The sequence below is a fragment of the Ilyonectria robusta genome (genome assembly GCF_021365365.1).
Source record: "Ilyonectria robusta strain PMI_751 chromosome Unknown BGZ61scaffold_15, whole genome shotgun sequence".
NCBI classification, from domain to species: Eukaryota; Fungi; Ascomycota; class Sordariomycetes; order Hypocreales; family Nectriaceae; genus Ilyonectria; species Ilyonectria robusta.
In genome coordinates this window covers 401,989-416,987 of record NW_025764449.1, presented here as the reverse complement: position 1 = coordinate 416,987, position 14,999 = coordinate 401,989, and the positions used below count along the sequence as shown (strand labels likewise).

At 47.9% G+C, this 14,999-nt stretch overlaps 4 protein-coding genes across 4 annotated transcripts; 1 reads left to right on the top strand and 3 right to left on the bottom strand.

Annotated features, from left to right (window-relative positions):
• Positions 1-967: 967 nt before the first annotated feature.
• Positions 968-2,515, bottom strand: BGZ61DRAFT_534643 (family 43 glycosyl hydrolase; the record flags this gene model as incomplete). Its single annotated transcript, XM_046254174.1, has 1 exon — positions 968-2,515. The coding sequence occupies one exon, from the start codon at positions 2,513-2,515 to the stop codon at positions 968-970; it is 1,548 nt and encodes a 515-aa protein (XP_046101879.1).
• A 2,006-nt stretch (positions 2,516-4,521) lies between these two features.
• Positions 4,522-5,585, bottom strand: BGZ61DRAFT_495654 (Intradiol ring-cleavage dioxygenase; the record flags this gene model as incomplete). The annotated part of the gene is made up of 3 exons (XM_046250921.1): positions 4,522-4,791; positions 4,832-5,187; positions 5,240-5,585. The coding sequence occupies 3 exons, from the start codon at positions 5,583-5,585 to the stop codon at positions 4,522-4,524; spliced, it is 972 nt and encodes a 323-aa protein (XP_046101878.1).
• Positions 5,586-7,154: 1,569 nt separating this feature from the next.
• On the bottom strand, positions 7,155-7,950 carry BGZ61DRAFT_534641 (uncharacterized protein; the record flags this gene model as incomplete). The annotated part of the gene is made up of 3 exons (XM_046254173.1): positions 7,155-7,712; positions 7,768-7,833; positions 7,894-7,950. 3 exons carry the CDS (start codon positions 7,948-7,950, stop codon positions 7,155-7,157), a joined length of 681 nt encoding a protein of 226 aa, XP_046101877.1.
• A 2,916-nt stretch (positions 7,951-10,866) lies between these two features.
• BGZ61DRAFT_534640 (ankyrin repeat-containing domain protein) lies at positions 10,867-14,231 on the top strand (the record flags this gene model as incomplete). The annotated part of the gene is made up of 5 exons (XM_046254172.1): positions 10,867-11,018; positions 11,073-11,272; positions 11,329-11,634; positions 11,692-12,340; positions 13,394-14,231. The coding sequence occupies 5 exons, from the start codon at positions 10,867-10,869 to the stop codon at positions 14,229-14,231; spliced, it is 2,145 nt and encodes a 714-aa protein (XP_046101876.1).
• Positions 14,232-14,999: the final 768 nt, after the last annotated feature.

Here is a 14,999-nt window from a genome sequence, read left to right as displayed (position 1 = left end):
ATTTCCTAAATATCTACGGTGATATTGCCAGCAAAGACAATGGTTTCATTAATCATGGTTCGCTTTGGGCTTGCGATTAGTGTCTGTGATGAGTGGATTAGAAGCAGATGGTTACTCACATTGGTGTACATGATTCCACTCTCCAACAGGAGTAGTTCATTAGTGTTGAGTTCGCCAGTTGGCTCTGCATCCCAACGAAGAGAAGCGGCCCGTGTCAGGCGAGGCGGGTATGTCGAAAGCAAGCTCTGATAAGGCGTGGGCACCATTATGTTATGAGGCGCAGGTAAAACTCTAGAGAAGCGGAGTCTGCGACAGATCAATCGTACGAGAAATGGAATTCCGGAAAGACACATGATGAAGAGAGTGACGATTCCGACGATAGCTTCGGCGGTAAGAGTCATTTGAGGGGCTGACTCGAGATTGGCCCGAGGGGAGTTTCTGTCAAATTGTTGTGATGGATTAAGTGCGAAAGTAACTGATATGGACGCTATTCGACCGTTAATATATACTGCTTTCCCTTTTATGGTATACTAGTAAGCCAGCCAGTGTTGGCACTGCCACTCGGGGCCAGATTTTGGACAGGCCCAGATTTAGGACAGGCCTAGATTTAGGACAGGCCCAGATTTTGGACAGACCCAGATTTTGGGCAGCGTCAGACTTTCAATGGGCAACGATAATCATTGGACGAAGATGGACTTGGGCAGCCCCGGGATTGATGACTGCATAAATTCGCGACTGCACGTCCTACTGGACAACACTCAGTTTGTGTCTTCTGGCGCTTGAAATAAGAATCAGTATTGACAGAGATACAGGCTCGTCCACCTGGATCCGAGACAGATCAATGTACCTAATTAAGCCTTGATCTATCTTCACGAATAAATATAAGACACGATGAAATATGATGGAGAATAAACAGCTTGTAATGAAAACTGAACACAAAAAATAAAAGATAAATAAGTCCTCTTTTTTATGCACTGGTAAAAGATTCAATCTTAACTGAACCACCAATAGCCTTAGTTGCAAAATTAAAGATACCATACCGATATCCCATATAAAACTGCCAGCTATTGTCAAGAGTCAACTCCGACCCAAACGTCACAAACGTTGTACCGTCTAGGCTGTACGAGAATGACCCTTTTTTCCCGGAGCCGGGGTGAATATCCGCTGTCGCACGGAACCAAACCTTCCGCGTGGAGATGGAAACACTTGCGGCCTGCGATCCAGTCGATGCGGTGGCCCAGGTGCTTTGTACCATGGTGAGGCCATTATACATGACGATGGAGTAGCTAGAGCCGGAGCGTTGGACGGCGATGTAGGCTGAGGTTTGCCGCAGCAGGGACAAACCAGCGCGGTCGCCGTCAGCCATGGACGTAAAGTCAATGACGACAGTACCAACTCCATTAGGACCATGGATACGCTTCGTCAGGGTGTTTCGGGCGGCGTACAGATCGCTCGTAACTGTCGCGGTGCTGAGAGTCAGGCCGTTGGCGACCTTGAACTTCGTCGTGTCTGGGTTGTGATTCCATTCCCACGCTGGCCCCAGGCTCGACCCGCTGAAGGAGTCGGTGCCGAGTGTCGATTGCACGGCTTTCGGAGTCGCCGGGTAGGGATACGACGAGCCCCAAGAGCCGCTGGCCAGCGTCACAGCCGGGAAGCCATCAGAGCCCCAGGTGACGGGGGCCAAGACTGGGACGCGGCCTCCTGGATAGTTGTCGATGAAGGCCATGTAGTACCACTTGCCGTCCGGTGTATCGATGAGACTGCCCTGGTGCGGGTTTCCAGCCCCGGAGACAGGGGCTGAGACGCTCTGGACGAGGGCTTTGACTGTGTACGGACCCCATGGGCTGGAGGCTTGCAGGACGTACTGGCTGGTAGCTGGCTTCGTCACAAAGATGTAGTATTTTCCGTTTCTCTTGTACATCCGACTGCCCTCCAAGGTGCCAATGTCGGATGGCGTTGAGTACACAGTCTGCTTTCGGACTTCGGAGAGGCCATCGGCTGACAGTTGGGCGACGCTGAGTTGGGTGTTTCCATAGGCCACGTACATGGTGTCGTCGTCGTCGATCAAGAGGCCCGCATCGTAGTAGCACGTGGCGATCTTGGCTTTCTGTGACCATGGGCCCGTGGGCGACGTGGAGGTGAAGACGTAGGTGGTCGAATACTCGATGCAGCCGATCCAGTACCAAAGCCCTTTGCTCTTGCGATACTTGAAGGTTGAGGCGTAGATGCCCTTGATATAAGCCTGCTGGCCGCCAGTCAAGTCGTACTTTGTGCCCCAGTCAAGACTAGGTACGGCGTGGCTGAGATACTCCCAGTTGACGAGGTCGTACGAGCGCAGAATGGGGGCGCCCGGCGAGTAGTGCATCGTCGAGGCCGTGTAGTAGTACGTGTTGTCAACGCGGATGATTTCATTGTCGGCCAGGTCCTCCCAGAGTACGGGGTTGTTGAAATTCTGGCCGAGTACGAAGGATGCGAAGCCGAGGGCTACGGCCATGAGTTGCTTGGGAATAAGCATGCTTGCAGAAAAGATCTTGCCAGAAGTTGGACTCAACGATGATCTTGGCAGCAAAGACAGCTCAATTGGCCGAGGATGTTGACCCATTAATAGGCGAATAAATCATCCAGAGCACGACCCTTTGTAACCATTAACGATACAAGTTCCATCAGCGCCGCACCTCCTTTCTGAACTATCAACCATACGATTTCTCACGGAGTCAAACCTCCGTTCTTCAATGGGATGTCGCACTATTCGTCTCCAGGGCCTTCTTGTGGGGAAAAGAGGGGCAAGAGCTCCTACCAGATGGAGTTTTGGCTCAGGTAAGTAATTATTTCGAAACTATTGCAATTACCCGGCGCCAGGGTCGCATTTTCCTCTGACGCGATGGCCAGAACCATGGCGGTGCTTAGCGCCCCAATGATCAACTTGATATGTTGGCATGGTAGCTCTCCTTCGCTGGGACTAAGCTGTTTCCATAGCCGCCTGGTCTCCTCTGCTTCCATGGCACTGAACTATATAGATCTTCCATTCTTAGCCGTATTATCCAGTATGACCCCCTTATCCCAGCTTCGGGTATTTTGTCTCAACCGCTCCAACCGCGTCATCTAGCACACTGGGGCTGTTTAGTTGCAGCTAGAGATCGTCTTCCGCACAGCTACTCTAGTCGGCTTGCCCTTGACGATCGTAGTTTTTACCTCTTAAGCCATCAACTCCCGGTTCGCCCAGAAATAAAAGATGACCCTTAAGATGCGACCGAGCTGCTGTGTTATTAAGCACTCCGATCTTATGTCAAATGTGAGCCCCTCTACTGTTCGATATGGGCATTCTTGACATGGCAACATGCAAGCCTCTTCTCATTGTGTTAATCTCCTATACCACAGGCAGTTACTCAAACGTTTCTGCTCGTAACCTACGAAATGGAAGAACAACGGCGGGGTTTTCCGTAGATATTAGGCGCACCAATAAACCCATGTTGGCGGTGTTGTTGAAGGCGGGTGATTCACAAAAAGCAAGGAAGTGCAGATCCAGGTGAACTCCGGGAATTGCGTCAGTAAGTATATAGTCAAGGGGACCGGTTAAACTGGAGAAGTGGTGGCACCATGCAGTTCGGGCGATGCATCTTCATGATATGGCTAAATTGATCCGTTCTGACGGTGCGTCACTCCGAGGCTGAAGATCATCTCTGGACATTTGGAGATAGTAAATTTCCAAGTGGGGAGTGAGTTGGAGATTAATTAAATATTCAACCTCATTGGCTCCTCATGCTGTCTATACGAGAATACACTAACGCTATTTCAACCCCGACCGGATAAATGTACTTTTGTGCGACCAAGCACTGCATATCCGGCACCCTTGATTAGCAATGTCGTCTGTCTCATACCCCTACCACTGGCATCTAAAACACGTGGTAAAGATATTGAATACACAGTTGTTAAGTGATTTATATCCTGTAGTTGGGACAAATTTAGTCTGCGTTCAAGCTATATTAGAATGCTATATCTCAGCCCTCCGGATCCACAGCTGGATTTACGAATGGCTGGTCCCCTGAAGCTTGGTCCTGTCGTCGAAAATGTGAACGCATTGACGAGATGTGCCAAATCATAAAATCTACCCCTATCTTTCTAGAATAGACGGTGTCCTTGCTCCGCGAGGGCGATCAGAAGTACTTGTAGCTTAGGCACCTTACTCAGCCCATGTTGTACCAGTCTCTGAATGTTCCTGGCTTTGTAAATGCCTTCAGTCTACATACGATCACCTGGTACTGAATAGGATACCTGGATCGTTTGCGCTAGTAGTACAACTTATTTATTTAGCTTACTACATCTACTAACAATTACTAAGTGTAACTGTGCAACGTCATAATCCTGCTAAGTAGGAAGTACAAATGGTAACCACCCATTGCTTAAACTCAATACTCTAATCCCGACTAGAACATGAGTACTCTCAATCCACCTCTACCCTCCACCAACTGCACATTTTGACTAGCGTCATGTAGTACACTGCAAAATACTAGAAGGTGTTTCTCACTCAGGACCTTGGGCGGGAGGACCGTCTTCGTTAGCAACACCTCCACCCTCGTAGTAGAGTGCAGCAGCTCCCGCCTGGTTGGCATATGTTGTGTTGACGCCGAAGGATAGCCAAGCGAAGAGGCCGTAAGAAACAAATGATTCGAGAAGCGTGTATGACATCAATGGATCGACACCATCAGTGCTAGCCTCCTCTGCAAGAATATCATCGTCGGCGTTCTCAGTCAACTCCTGTTCGTTGAGAGTGTAGGGCGATGTAGCCTCGACCTCGGAGATTAGAGACTGATCAAAAAAAGGCTTGGCCAACGTGCATGGCGGTGTTGTCGTGACCGATGGTGTTGTTGGATAAAAGAGTAGCGTTTGCGTGGACCATAACGTGAATGTGGGTGGCGCGGCCAGTGTAATGACCAGGGAAAATGCTCTCAAATTGTACAACACCATCCTCATCTGTTTCCTGAAGGCCACGGAGCCAGGTGGTGTCAAGACCACCTTGACCACCGCCAACTCCGGAATAAACTCCGGTAGCATTGCAGTGCCAGATCTCAACAAACACGTTGGGAACAGGCTCGCAGGTGTCAACGTCGACGACTTGGTAGTCGAGAGTGATGGCGACACCGGTCTGCTCCTCACCAATGTCTCGGCGAACATACTCGCCGGAGACATCTTGGCAACCGATTGTTAGCTCAACATTGATCAAGATGGGAATATTTCTTACAGTAAGGACCATTGGTGACCTCCGGGGTCAAGATACAAGAATTGTTGCTGGCAAAAAGGGAGCTGGCAGGGGAACAAATGCTGTAACCATTCGAAGTGTTGTTGTGATCCGTAGCGAGATCCGTCTCCAAGTCGCGCTTCTTCAGGTTGGCAACGGCAGCACGGCGCATCAGGTTGCGCTTTTCAATTCCACGAGCCTCCAGCTTGGCAGCACAGTGGCTGAGGCCATGGCGGCGTGTGACACGCTTGAAAGCGCGTCGTTCAGCAATCTCTTCGCTGAGGTCGTGGCCAGGATGGGCTGCGGCTCCAGCCACGAGAATGGCCGCAAATACGGTAGAGAAACGCATCTTAGACAGATTGAAAGTGATGTTCAAGAGTGAAAGTTATTTTGATGGTGATTGTTAGAATGATTGCCGAGTAGACGAGCTGGATGATGGAGGAGTTGGGAGTTCTTTACGTCTCTTGTCAAGATATTATATTTGTGTCGGTGAGCATCGATTCTTTTTTGGCACAATAGCCATTGACGGCTCAGCAATTTTAAATCCACTCCAGTCAAGGTGTACGCAAGCCTTGTGACGACGACTTTCTTTAGATGCGTAGTACAGGTAGACGGTGTAGCTGAGCTGAGTATTTTTTCGAAGCACTCTGGCAAGCATAGGTACGCGTAATGCCAAAGCGATGCTTTGATACCTGGTGGAGAGTAAGCCTTGGCAGATCGTCCTCCTCGGCACTTAGGGAGCTAACAAAGCACTCCACCACTTAGAATGTGTGTAAATGAGGATAACCTGAGTTGTTAATCCAAACTCTGGATTTGGATGACGTTAGTCTAATACTTGAGACTGGCGTGATGACGAAGTCAGTGTGTACTTTTGTTTTTGGCCAATGGAAATTGAACCACAGCAGCCATGTATGAAGATGATCTTCAGGATTTTGCAGGGTGTTACATCCTAGTTTGGGACCGTGCGGTTACAACGGGCAGTAATAAGTCGCATATGGTACCCTAAATACTTCAATTGAAACGCTTGGTATGTAATAGAAGTACTATTCGAAGAGCTTAATCATTCTTCTCAATGGAATATGTCATGTGTTGTCTTATGCACCTAGTTGGCCTTCCGAGCTGTGCTGGAGGTGGCTCCTCATCAGTACCACTCTTCGCCTCTTTACCCTACCTAGACTCAAATCGTATCCTCATAGCTTACGTTAGGCTAGCTCCAAGTCGCGCTATGCAACCTACTATCTTGCCAACGCTGATGAACAGAGGGTTATCGTGCTTTAGAATTGTTTTCTGCTTTATAGATTGCTGCCTTTCGAACTCATCGGCAACCGATTCTTCTTCGGAGTTCAGATATGACATAATCTCACCTTCGAATAATTCCAAGAGATTATACACCCGTGTCCGTCTACCCCGAATCCTATCCAAGGCACCCTCTCACATTTCTACTTTGATATGAAGCTCTTGATATTTTGATGCTGATGGGTCGCTAATAACCTTAGCCATAGATGAACTATTTCCAGATTACTACCACAGAGCGACTTATAAGACGTTCATCTCCTCGGGTTCACCGAGTGTTGCTTACCAGACGTGACAAAATGTACTCTCAATAAAATCTCTCTATCACTCTCCCGATCTAACCAGTCATAATCGAGTTCTTTACACTGGGACACATGACTATCACAGTGCACCCTTGACGTAATGATAGAAACGATCTGCCGAACGGGAAATTCTTTCCAGTAATATTCATGTGTCTATTGGTTCCGAGGAAACCTCCCCTTGGAGGGAAAAACCCCGCTTGACACCCCTTCTAATCTATCTAGGAACCCAGATTTCCCTTTGAGTGCGCACCCCGCGCCGCCCAGCCGGTTTTCTCGTAAGTCAAAAGTGTACAAAGACACCTCCCACCCCCCACCCCTGATGCTTAGTTAAAGGTGTAGAGAACATTGTCTCCGTTGAACTGTCTGTCCAGCTCGATCTGAACAAGCGTCTTGCTGGGGCCAAAATCTCTGATAGCCCCTTTAATGATTTTCGAAAAGACCGTCTTCTCGAACCGATCCCAACACTTCTTTCCCTTGGCGTCGGGCTTTACCCTGTAATCATCATAACGGCCTAAACCCAAATCCTTGCGGCAGAATTCCACAGCATCTTGCATCTCCTTGTTCTGGATCATCGTTCCTCGCACAGCCTTGAGCTCCAAGGGGTCGACGCCCGTCTTTTCCCAGGACGCATGGAGGATTTGTCGCAGCCTGAGACGGTTAGGGGTCTTATCGTATGCATTCCAGACGGATTTGACGGTCAAGGTCTTAGTTTTCGTGTCAATCGTGAAATTATCCAGAACCTTGCTTCTTTCTCCCTCCTGGACGCCGTTGGCCGGCTTTTCCTTGCCCTTGGTGCCATCGTAACCGGTTGAGTAAACATCGAACTCCCACAAGGACGTCCACTTAGGCACTGTATATACCAGTTTATATTCGGTACGACGCTACATGGGATTGTTAGATACCTCACCAGTCTAATATCTTACAGGGATGGCATACAAGGATATCATTTTCAGTCACAGTTGAGCCCGGTCGAGGAGTGCTGGGTGCAGGACTGCCAGAGATCTAGGAAGAAAGGTAAGTAAAGATTCTAGAACCAAAGACTCCCCAAGGGATTCAACTTACGATGCCGATCAGCAGGCCGAGTGCCACGAAGGCGCTGAAAATGAAGCGAGAGATCATTTTTAGCAGGTGAATGAATGTTTGTAAGTCAAATGAAAGTTGAGCGAATGCGAGTATTGTGTAAAAGAGAGCGGAATGAAAGTGCTTGTGAGTATGATGATGAATCTTAGAATGAACGGCAGATCACAAGTATATATATTCATCAAGTCGCTGATAAGACGACTCATTCCTTGAAATGCCAAGGCTTTGTTTATTTTTTTATTTTCTAGTACGCATGAATTTAATATATTTTAAAATAGCAAGGGACAAGTTTCAATCAACTACTTCTATCATTTTCTACGTCATGATAGTCTTAATGTTACAAAATGCTCTTTTGATAGAAGACTACTTGGGGGTATCGTCGGGCCGATGAGATAAATTTAGATAAACTCGTCGGACCGACAACTCTAATGCCAGGCCTTGTCAAACAATCCCAGAGATCTAATCCTTGTTTGAATCAAATACCCTGTTCGGCAGTGCAGTCCGGCTGAGCTCCTGGGTTGCGCTTTGGCCAGGATAGAGACCTTTAAAACCTAAAATACGATCTGATCCTGGATTGACATTCTTCTAGTCCATTCTGCGTTCGGTTGGAAAAGGGGACTGGGAGAGAGACAGTTCGGGGCCTGGCCACATCTTCGTGCTCCTACTGAGTCAGTGACTCCAATCCCGATGGGTATGGAGGCAGATTTGAATGCCCCTGTCGATGAAGATTCTAGGAAAAAACATCTAAAATGCCGCAACTTGGGGAAACACAAGAGGCGTTTCAACCCAACTCTGCAATTCTATTCTAGAAGCCTCGTGTCGGTAATGAAGAGCAGAGTGTTATAGGGCCCCTGAAGTTACTCTGAAGAGATTCCTCTGAGCTAATTGAGCTCTCGATGTGACTGAAATAACTGACCCGGATCACGGCATGTACAATACAACCCCTGGAAGTTCGGCTCGGGCCGTGATTGTCAGGGGTTGTATTGCACCGCTAAGTGGCCAGGGTGAAAGCTTGCTCGCCCTGAAGTGGTCTTCCGATGAGGCTCTTGAGCTGGGATTGGCCAGGCTGGGGACGAATTCGCCGACTCAACGGGCGTAAACGGGTCTTTGCACTCCCAGCAAAACACATGGGTATCACCGTTTGAAACACGCAGGGGCCAGTATCTGGTTCTGAACCACAATTGATAGTTTACGCCCCGCAAGGCAAGTGCCGGGTTGAAGTGTATGAGTCTTTCCTCCTCATCCATATCGCCTTAGGTCTCAAGCTATATCAATCAGATAGAAAAGAGGACACGTATACCTTGGTAGCAGATCATCGAGTTAGGTGAGAAGTTAAAAGTTGAATAATTATAAATGAATGGCCTCTCTGTTCAATGCCTGCAGACCTTGCTATTCCTAAGATGGAAGTTTGATAGGACAGGTGGATTAAATCTAGATCCCTGGATCTGCAATACTTTGAGCATGTCGTATCGCCCAGCTCGAGTTTCCTCCCTCATCATCTCCACATCGGCCAGACCGGGTCGCCATGAAACCACCAGGCTTTTTTCCTCGGCATATTCATGCAAAAATCCGATTCACTCCCTCATCTGATTTTTCAAAAGGGCCAAGGGGTTTGACGTCCTTGGAAGCAACGGCCGCATTGTCTTAGGCCCAGACTCTCATTCGAATCGGCAAAACACGCACCCAACGCGCAAAGCCTACCAACGCAGGCACCAAACTATGGTGAGCCTTACCGCTGTAGGGAACTCTTGTGATTTTCTCGGCGACATATGCCGCTGTCGTCGTTGACATTTTAGGTACCGATTTAATGCCCGTGAACATGCCGGTCTGGGCAGGGCAAATGCATGAAGCACGAACTGCTGGCGCTTTGTAGATGTTCTTCATCTCGGTATGTACGCCCTCATAGGTAGAGCGGCGGCTTTGATGGCATAGTAATCGGTCGCAGACGCGGTAGTCGTGTAAACAGTTTGATTGCGAGCCACTAGATTTGGAAGAAAGTTCTTGATGGTCCATATCAAAGCAATTGTGTTCACACCGAAAGTTCTTAGATTTCGTCAATGTCAGTCTGCGACCAAAATGATATACTTCTGAAGATAAGAGTCGCGAACAGAGTCAATGTTTCGTTTAGAGGCGTGTAGTATTGGCTTGGCACGGCAGATTCCCGCCTTTACGACGACGACGAGGGTCTCCGACATGACTAGCACGCGTGATACGTAAGCGGTCGTGATTAGCCATTCAGATAACCTAAGACGAAGACGCGACGTCATGCTTGATCACGACTGCTACCTTTTGTAGACGAGTTTAATTCATCAAATCGCATTTGTAATAATAGACATTTGGTGCATTGGTGAATGATGGATGTCATGGTATCTAGGGTAGCTGAGATGTAGCAATCCATCCTGTGAAAATCCGACCCTGGAAGGGAATTGCCCGACAGGAAGAGTAGCTGCTATTGATTGAGTAAAGGGAGCGTGTGGTTACATCCTCATTGAACCCAAATATCCTCGTTCAATGACTATAAGAGATACCATCCTTATCTGTTTCTTTGCCCGGTTAGCCAGGGCCTTCGTCAATTTCTCCGAGTGTCACTGTAGTCCAACACACTACGTCATGTGTCGACAGGCTATTTATTGGGTGCACTTCTTTCTCGACGAATAAGAACATGCATATGGCTGTGTTATGATTTGCTACTAGATTTTGGACAAGCCCAATATTACACATTTGTTAGGCATCCAGATTTTGGACAAGCCCAATGTTGCACATTCGCTAGGCATTCTGTGACAATGCCTGAGGAGAAAATTGCGGCGGCATCCTATGCCATGATAAAAGACTGACATTTCCCGGCTGTTCTCATTTTAAATATCTTTCAACATTCCCTACAAGTCAACCAACAACCATCCTCATTTTATTACAAGATTGACTCATTCTAAGCCCATTTCCCGTGAATCTTCCACCATGCCATTTCCTGTGCCCCGTCTTACCAACACTGAGGGAGACATATGGGAAACCCACGAGCCGGTTATTCGTCGGCTATATGAGACTCAGCGGAAAACTCTCAAGGAAGTCAAGCAAATCATGGAACAAGACTATGCATTCCCCGAAATGTCGTGAGTCAAGCCCGTTCCTGGTATCCTTATAGTCGTGACTAACCAGCTTGGTAGTCTGTGGATGTACGAAACAAAACTTCGAGACAAATTCAAGCTGCGGAAAAAGCTCAGGAAGGATGACTGGCCGATTGTTTATCAACATTTCCGAAAGAGAGACGGAAAAGATACAGGCGTTTACCTCAATGGCACGGAAATACCGTGGAAGAAAGCCTGGAAGGAGATGAGAAGATCCGGAGCCCTATCGGCTGGTGGTAGTAAGTCATGCCACTTTTATCCTTGGGAATACCAACTCTTACCAGATTTTGTCTAGGCCGAAATGCACCTCCTCCGCTCCCAGACGGCGTAGATGTCCGGACACCATCTCCTGCAAGACCGTCAACACCACATATTGCACCATTAAACGAACCAGCTTCGGTGTGTTCTATGGTGCCTTCTCCGAACTTCGTTGCACGGGACCTTCAAGCATATACTTGCCAGCAAGCGCCAAGAGTACTTCATGAGGGAGTTCCCGTGGAACAACACCTCGAGAGCGCAGTATTTCTCGACCCGGGTCTGATGACCTACAAGATCTTCCTCGAAACTATTCCATGGAAAAATTTCACTGTCACACAATTAGGTATGTGCTGTAGTTTGAAATCACCGCCGAGGAATAGAGGAACTAACATGACAATAGCGAAAGTAAACAGCACGCATCAGCTCTCTACGAATTATGAAAAACTGCAACAGTCTCAATTTGAACGCGATTCGAGAATGGAGTTTTTGAATCTCAGATCCTGCCTCCACCCGTTTAATATACTCAAATTCAAATTGAGTCCAGCCGCTTCCGCCCTGCGCGATGAGATCCCCGCCTCAACAGCTGTTGCCTTGGAGTTCAACACATATCATTTCTTAGCACGAGCTATATATGAGTTATCCAACAATCTGTCCACCTTACCGCGCCAGCGTCCAGAACTTTTCAAGATCCTCTTTGAACGGATATCCAGGGATCTCCTTTTCCAGCTACTTGCGAGTGATCTTCCCACTGCAAGAGCTGTATGGGAAAGCATAATTTCTGCTGCCTTCATCCTTGATTATAAGAATGAATTTACCTTTTTTATTGAGATTGGTATTCAACACCCAGACTGGATCCTTTCAGATGGCGGCTTTTATATCTCCATTGCTGCGTGGATGAATACACCTGATATTGTGCAGCGTCTACTCGAGATAGAAGCTTGCCCTGGCAAGAAACACGCCCCTGGTTTCTTCCCTCGACTAATAGAGCCTGCTATTATTCATGCTGTTTATAATGGCAACCCGGAATGTGCAATGCTCCTGGCGAATAGGTGTGTGAACGATGACTGGCAGAAACTACTTTTGAGATTCGCGCATGGGCAGTTAGAGTCCATGCCGCAAATTCAACGTCAAAGTCGACTCAGTCTCCGCAATAAGGAACAGAGCGCGGTTCTGGATATCTTGCTGCACAATGGATTCGAGGTCGATACAAAAATGAAGTTCCGTGAGGGTTCACCAACTTCATTGTTTTATAAACAAAATGAAATTCAACCTGAGAACTGGCCATCGACGTTGGAATTTATCTTTTTCTTGAACCGAGAGGTTTATGACAAAGTGGTTAGATTCAGCAAAAGATCACCATCTGAAATTACACGCCCCGCCGTTTGCCTTGCTGCAAAGCAAGGTAAAGAAGCATTATCGAGCTACTTGAAACTACTCTACCCAATGAATTCTGAGAAAGGAATTGCTTTTCTGGAATTGATGCTTGCTGAACAGCTCATCGGCCCACCAATCTACGAAATTGATTTGAAGCTTATTCGATTACTGCTCGAGTTTGGGGTCAAGACAAAACTACTTTCGAAGAAAAGCTCAGCTCAAAATCCCTTAGCCCGTCTAGTGGAGTATACAACTCCTTCTGATTACGACGAGGACTTCTCAGCCATTTTGCAGCTTCTACTTGAAGAAGGGGCAGATATAGACTCAGAAGTCCTGGAGAGGGCGGTAGCGGAGACAGGACTCGGCCATTTGCAGATTCTTGCTTGTCATGGGGTTGACATAAAGAATAGAGGTGTTCTGGCATTGTCTACAGCTGTGCGTTTGAACAACCATGAAGCGACCTCATGGCTGCTCGATGCCGGTGTGAATATCAATGCCGAAATAGAAACAACTGAGGGGTCTTTTACTGTGATCGCCCATGCGATCCAAGATAGAGCTGATGATTGGATTGATCGGGGACGTTACAGGCGGAGGAGCGTAAATTGCCATATGATCGAATTTATGCTTCGCCGTGGTGCACAGTTGCAGGCCAGTCCTGTCGCCTCAAATGGCATTGACTTCTTAATTCGACTTTTGGGCTCCAGACCATGGAATACTAATCCTACAAGTATCGAAATACTTGGCGTGCTCCTTCATTTTGGAATGAGTCTTCGAGACGTAGCCATCTCACAGGCAGATTTATTGGAAGCATGCCTCGGATATCAGAGTCTCAACTACTTTGGCAGTTTTTATTCCAGGCGATTGGATCTTTTTGAACTACTTCTAAGACACGGCGCTTCTGTTACTCATGGCTCACCCCTCGCTTGCCTGATCAATGTCGGAGGCCATGACGAGTTGGCGCTTGAGCTTCTGACGGCGGGCGCCGATGTCAATGCGTATGCAACAACCCGCAACAGCAAGTTACAATTTACCCCCGTGCAAGCCGCAGCTGCACGAGGAAACCTGAAGCTGGTGTCTCTGTTGGTGCAGAGGGGAGCTGACATCAACAAGCCACCTTCAGGACGTTTTGGGCGGACAGCCCTGCAGGCTGCTTGCGACTGGGATCACTCATCAACTGAGGACCTGAGCACTAGGTCGGATTTGATCCGATTCTTGATTGATGAGGGCGCTGAGATCAATTATTCCAAGTACGGAGTTACTGCGCTCGAAATCGCTGCATTTCGCGGACATCTGGAAGTTGTGGTTATGCTTCTTGACCATGGCGCCATTCTTAACCGGCCTCCTATCAATGCCACTGACGGTACCGAAGACATATATTCTGCTTTGGATTTTGCTGCTTCGGAGGGCCGTCTTGATGTCGTTCAGCTCCTACTAAGTGCTGGGGCAGTCAGTCGTGATCCGGGCAAGACTGGATACGACCGAGCCATTGCTCTCGCTGAGCGTAGAAGCTTATTTGCTGTGGCTAGTCTCATACGAAACCACGTGCAGTTTTGCGGCGGTCTTTGAAGACGGCCTTTTGCAAGGGGATTGCAAAGAACCACTCTGCTTTGGATATGGCTGCTTCGGCGGGTTGTCTTGATACGATCAAGTTCCGAACACAGGCGAAAGCTTTCAGCCTCAAGTTGGGCGAAATTGGATACGAAAGACGGGCGGTGTTCAAGTGGCGGCTGCTTTTGGCGAACTTGGGCTCGATTCGCAGGGAGGAATCGCCTCAAAAGATACCATGATTGTCTTCGAGGGAATTCGGGGCTAAGTTTGGTTTCTCCTACATCCTGGTGTTTATATAATCTGTTTGCGCTGTCGTGTGGTGATTTTTTAATATAATGCTCTTTGCTCGTTCCACTCACATTTATTGCACTGAGTCAGTTGCGAGCAAGTGGAATTGGTCTTACCAGGTGAATGTTCAGCATTATATTCGCTCTCAATTACCTAGCACATGGGCTACTCCTTACACTTGGACGTAGAAGGATTCTCGAGCCTGAAATATAGATAGCTGCAACATAATACAGCCTGTTGACATCGAAAATAGAGGCAAGAGTTTGCATGCGATATTGTTCTTTTGAAGGGTTATGGACGCCAGTTGCCAGGAATCGACCCAGTCGTTCTCGAAGAAGCCATCCGACTTAGCAGGGAAGCTGTCAATATAGCACCGGTAGACTCCCCAGACAGGGTAGGGAGATTGACCAACTCGGGAATGCGACTCATGGAGAGGTTTTCCCTGGGGGAAGAAAGCACCGATCCTGAACACGTTGTTTGTATTATGCGACAAGTATT